Source organism: Hydra vulgaris, chromosome 04, assembly GCF_038396675.1.
Source record: "Hydra vulgaris chromosome 04, alternate assembly HydraT2T_AEP".
NCBI lineage: Eukaryota > Metazoa > Cnidaria > Hydrozoa > Anthoathecata > Hydridae > Hydra > Hydra vulgaris.
Window position 1 is genome coordinate 41,448,308 of NC_088923.1, and position 6,158 is coordinate 41,454,465.

The 6,158-nt window shown below is 27.6% G+C and overlaps 1 protein-coding gene across 1 annotated transcript in view; it reads right to left on the bottom strand.

Annotated features, from left to right (window-relative positions):
• Positions 1-5,739, bottom strand: part of LOC100201400 (stress-activated protein kinase JNK-like) — a 31,496-nt gene extending 25,757 nt beyond the window's left edge. Inside the window, 3 exon segments of the mRNA NM_001365526.1 lie at positions 360-418; positions 513-642; positions 5,367-5,739. Of these exon segments, the coding sequence (NP_001352455.1) occupies positions 360-418; positions 513-642; positions 5,367-5,464 (287 nt within the window). The 5' untranslated portion in view covers positions 5,465-5,739.
• Between the last annotated feature and the right edge of the window lie 419 nt (positions 5,740-6,158).

Genomic DNA, 6,158 nt, shown 5'->3' on the forward strand with positions numbered 1-6,158 from the left:
TACTTTATGAAACTATTAGTAACATAAAAAGTTGTATTTTCTTTGTTTATAAATTTGTATATATAATGCTCATAAATAATATAAATTAATCTAATTTATTTATTTTTGAGTCCTTTTATATGCTTTATACTTTATATATTATATATATTTTATATATATATATATATATATATATATATATATATATATATATATATATATATATATATATATATATATATATATATATATATATATATATATATATATATATATATATATATATATATATGTACACATTATTATATACACTATTTGATAATAAATATTCAAAATATTTAAAAACAAGCAATAGAAAAAAAAGCTAACTAAAAACCTACAAATCCATGAAATCTTCTAAGCTTTTGTCAGGAGTAAATACATTGAGCAGCCCAATAATCTACAAAATTAAATTAAAAAATATCTTAAATAATAAAAAAATACAAAACAAAAAAAACAAAAAAAAGAAAGAAAAAAAAAAGAAAATGACTCACATTTTTATGGTTTGTAATTTTCATCAATTTCAACTCTCGAAATGCTCTCTTTGCATGAGTTACATTTTGAAAAGGTCTACTTAACTTTTTTATAGCAACTTTTTGTTTTATTACTGTATCATACGCAGCACTAAAAAATGAAACTTTAATTGAAAATTTAGTATAACTACTATACATATGCCACTCTTCTCTGTTTAAAATTAAATGCCAGCACACACAAAACCGCTGACCAGACGGTCATTTTTAGGCAGGTGCGCACAATTTTATTTGCATTTAGTCTTTATTTTTATTTTCTATTTAAATTAAAATAAAAATAGCAGAATGCTATGAAGAAAATCTAAATTAAAGGAAAAAAAAAAAAAAAAAAAAAAAAAAAAAAATACAAAAATGTTTTATTCAAATTCTAGATAAAATAATATAAAAACTGCAAAAAACAAAAACTGTAAAAAATAAATAATAATTTATCTAAATTATAAATAAAAAAATTACATTATAAAGGCAAAACAAATGTTTTATTTAAACTCTAAATAAGATAACACATGGGCTGAAAAGTCCTGAGCCTAACACATAGATAGCGCGAGTTTTATTGCAGTCACCTTTTTTTCAGTTAATACTTAAGGCTGTTAAAATTTTATTATATTCTATTCATTAGTAAGTGAGTTATTTTGCTAATAGTAACTTTACTTTCTTTAATTTCAGAACAATGGATCAAAAACAATTTCGTATTTTAATTTTACACTGCTTCTTGATGGGAAAAAATACTAGAGACACCAATGATGCAAAATGCAGTGGACATCCAAATGAGGCGGTAACACCAGAAGACAAAATCCACAAAATCGTTTTGAATGATCGAAAAGTGAAGTTGCGTGAGTTAGCTGACATCGTAAATATATCAAAAGAACGTGTTGACTTTATATTACATGAGCATTTGACTATGAGAAAGCACTGTTCAAAGTGGGTGCCGCGTTGGCTCCTGTTGACCAAAAACAAGAACGCGTTGATGATTCTGAGCAGTGTTTGGCCATGTTCAAATGTAACAAACCGGAATTTTTGCGTTGATTTGTGACAATGGATGAAACATGGATCCATCACTTTACTCCGGAATCAAAACGATCGTCATCTGAGTGGACTGCAACTGGTGAACTCGTCCAAAGTGCCCAAAAGCACAACAATCGGCTGGAAAGGTTATGGCTTCGGTATTTTGGGATGTGCGTGGTGTAATATTCATCAATTATCTTGAAAAAGGAAATACCATCAACAGTGAATATTATATAGCATTATTGGAGCGTTTGAAGGCCGAAATTGCAAAAAAACGACCGCATATGGCAAAGAAAATTTTTTTGTTTTATCTAGACAACGCATCATGTCACAAGTCAATCAAAACAATGACAAAACTACATGAATTGACCTTTGAATTGCTCCCACATCCACCGAATTTGCCAGATTTGGCTCCCAGCGACTACTGGCAGTTCGCAGACCTGAAAAAAATGCTCGGCGGTAAGAAATTTTGCATAAATGAAGAGCTTATCGCTGAAACTGAGGCCTACTTTGAAGCAAAAGATAAATTGTTCTACAAAAGTGGTATTGAAATGTTAGATCGGCGCTGGAATGATTGCGTTGCTCTTGATTGAGATTACATTGATGAATAAAGCTAATTTTGAAAAAACCCGTGTTTTCTTTGTTTCAGCCCATGTGTTAATTAAAATAAAAACAGAAAAACAAAGATTTTATTTAAATTCTAAACAAAATAATTCATAAATAAAAGACTTGCAATGATAATAACGCTTTTTTTTTTTGGCAATCACTTTTTTATGTGCTCTCTAAAGTTTTAGAGGCGTAGGGGAAATAGCAAAAAGGTTTGAGCCCAAAAGTGCTGGCTAAACAGAGAAGACTGATATGTTTATTTTAATATATGTATTTTTCATATAGTTTTATATTTCATTAGCTATAATAGGCTTAGTTCAAAAACAGTATATAGAAAACTAAAAAAAAGAAAACCTAAGTCCGTATTCTATATAAATCATAAAAAAAACTCTGTTCTATGAACACACTATTCATTAAACAAATCAGATATTTTTATGGAGAAAAAAATTAGGCAGAATCATGAACTGAAAATTAGACTTTAAAATGGCAAAGTTACAAAAAAGCTGAAAACTCTTTTTGTTAATATCTTGATTGTTTTGGTAATTTAAATTAACTCTAAGATAACTCTTTGAGATATAAATATAGCTTTTCTCAGCACTTTGAGATCTTTATGAATATCATTTTTTTTTTTTAAACACCATTACTACACCTAAATTAAATAAAAAAGATATATAACATAATATTTGCCTCAATAGATCAATTACACATGGTAGCAGTACTAGTGGTAGAACAGTCAGCTCACAATTAATGTTCATATCCACCTTAAACATTAAGAGATATCAACATGTTTCTCTCAAAAGTGACCAAGTTTGGTTTATGTTTTGAAATTGAGGGTTGAGCGAGTTAGTTGAAAATAAAAAAAGAATTGAGGCGACTTTTTTGACCGCCAGAATACCCCAAACTATATACCTGTAATAACGAAGTTAAGGTGCTCAAACATCTCTAAACTCGGAAGACTATCAAAAATCAAAATCCTATAAATTAGCAAAATGAAAAACTTGAAATCTCAAAAACCATAGGAGGTAAGATACTCAAACAAGTTTTTTAAATACTCATAAGCCTTGTAACATATGTGAAAATTGAAAAAAATCAAAAAGATAGGGTTACCCTTGTCTACTGATTTGGCATAAAATGACCCATCTAACTATAAAAAAGCAATCGAAAACTAAAAACAAATATTTTTGCTTCTGTAGAGATGACATGTTCTGTTAGGTCAATGCTTTTAAATATCTTAAACTTGAAAAAGTTTATTTGAATGGGCTGTGTGGATAAAGCACAACTTTAAACTTCATTAAACTTTGTCATTAGGCTGTGCAAACTGCATACATATTAAAGGTCATAAATAACCACTGCTCAATATTAACCTATGCTGTTTTATAATTTTTCCAATCAACATTTTTATTTGTCAGACAAGTTATCAAAAATTATACTAAACAAGGACATCAAAAGTTGATTTAACTTTCCTTTTAAATTTTCTGCAGTTCTTTCCTTTAATATTTTTCAGTGCAGTTGTTTAATTATAATTTGTTTTCTCTAATCTTGTATTTTAAATCAGTTATCAAATTTTCAATTGTCACTTTTTTATTAAACCATATTAAACCAAACCTATTTACATTTTTAAATTTTACAAAGTTAAATAACATCTTACACTTATAACAAAGCCAGCAAATGAAATGTTAAAGATACACTTATAGTCCTTCGAGTTGTACAAACACAGAGGCTTATAAAGGGTTGTAATACCTCTCATCATTTGAGCAAACCCTTGCTCAAATGGTGATATCAAACCCATTATGCATTAGGTATTACTGTACTAATCTTTTTATCAGTGAACCAAAATTGCATATCAAGAACCATGTTTATGAAGGAGAAAATAATTACAAAAATGAAGATAAAAGTATATCTGTATTATAAGTGAAATGAACTGTTAATCAAGAACCAAAAAAAGTTTTGATATAAAACTTGTAGGATATGTTATTTCATTGATATATTTCAAACCATTTCATCAAAATTTTAAGTAAACCATGCAGATTTTAATCCACTTTTAAATCATTTAAAAAATTTAAATTTTATAACAACATAATTTAAAGATAAATTGTTAAATAAATCAACATAATTTTAAGATATAAATTTAGAAATGATTTTACCAATATTATTTCCAACATACTAAATAAAGTTTTTTTAAAATAATTTAATTGCAAACACCCCAAATTTTAATGTATAATATCGTTGTTTTATATACTATAGTTCCTGTTTTGTTTGATTAAAGAGATAATTGAACTAACAAGCTTAAACCCTAATGTGTCTATGTGCACTTAAAGATGATTTACTCAAGTTCAATAATAATAACCTGTAGTAAATTATAAGACTAAAATGTTAATCAATTTATAAATATTTTTATATTAAATAACTTGTAGTAAAATCAATCTAAGAAATCTTTCTAAAACCAAAACCTAAATCAAAATAGCCTTAATGTTTAAGGCTATTTTGATTTAGGTTTAACTCAATTTTTTAATTCTAAAAAATATATAATCAATCAGCTCTTTAAATGTTGGAATTAGCTTAAAAAGCATAAGTTTATCATACATTGTCAAATTATAGATCTTTAGGCTGTTAATGCTAGCCCGTATATACAGCTCAACCAAATTTGTTTGCAGGTATATTTTTGCTACATTAAAACAACAATTGATATCTTTGTGTTGCTGAAGAATACAAGCTATTACTGACATGCAAACTATAATTGGTAGTTAGGCAAACTTTATGGTGGCGTACTTTATGGTGGCGTATTTTAAGTGCTGACCTGAATTTAAAAGGCTGATTGACTTTGCTTTTTCTTTAAATTTCAAACTTATTTTTTACGCTATTTTAATTCAGCATAAATAATTAGAACTATATGTAAAAGCATAATGCATAACTGAAGGTACACATAACAAATTGCCTTAAAAAGGCAGTCAAAAATGCTTTATACTTACTTGAGAATGCACAGTTGATATTTTTAATTTTATAACCAAATCCTTCACTTCTCTCAATCATGTCATAAAAAATGCTACTGATTCAAAGTTTTAATTACGTAGACGTTTATTTAATTGGTAATATTATAATTGCCATTTTGCATAAATTTAACCAGCAATAGTAATTTGCTAATAACTTGTTATTAAATAATTTATAGTATTTTAATTTCAATTAACATTAGACTTTTTTTTAAAAACTTACCAAACCATTCCTTGAGCACCAGAACCTATGGGGTGAAGATTTTGATATCGATTTAAGATAGTAAAAATAGTATCCCCTATCTGAACTGAGTAAAACATTTCGTAGGCAGCAGGTTTTAATATATCCTTTAAAAACTTTGATGCTTTGGAACAAAATATTAAGTGAATTTTATTGTTTGATTTGTAAAATATAGTAGTGCAGTAAAAAATGAAATTTTTTTAAAGGACTGCATGTTTTCAATATCCAAAAATCATTACTCAGAATAGTTTTTAAAAATTCAGGTATACTCTTCGGCAATTTTATTGAGCAGCCATTTGGGTTTGCATAATTTCGTTTCAAACTTTTTAATAGCAGAATTCCATTATGGTTTTACTTACCAAACTAAATTACTTGAAGTCCAACATACTGTTGAAGCAAACAGCGTGAGTGTTTGGTTTGTTTTTACCTTTTAGCGCATGCGTGTGTTCTAAAAGTAGTGTGCAACTCCTCCGACAAGGCTCCACAACATGCTTCGTTCGGCATTATTCAACTTGTGCTCGGTCAAGTTCGATACGGTTGAAGCAAAGCAAAAGCATCAACTCAGCTAAAAATCATTCGCATTGTGCACTTTATTCAGTTTTTTTTCACACTCGTGTGTTCTGTAACAAATAATTGATTTGCAACTTCTTTTTTTTAAAAAAAAGCTAAACAATTAGTACTTTCCTACCTTAATTTTATTTTAAAATGTTTGAAATTTTAATGGCATATATTTAAAGCGAGGAAAATCAATTCAACTCAATCAACTCTATCAAT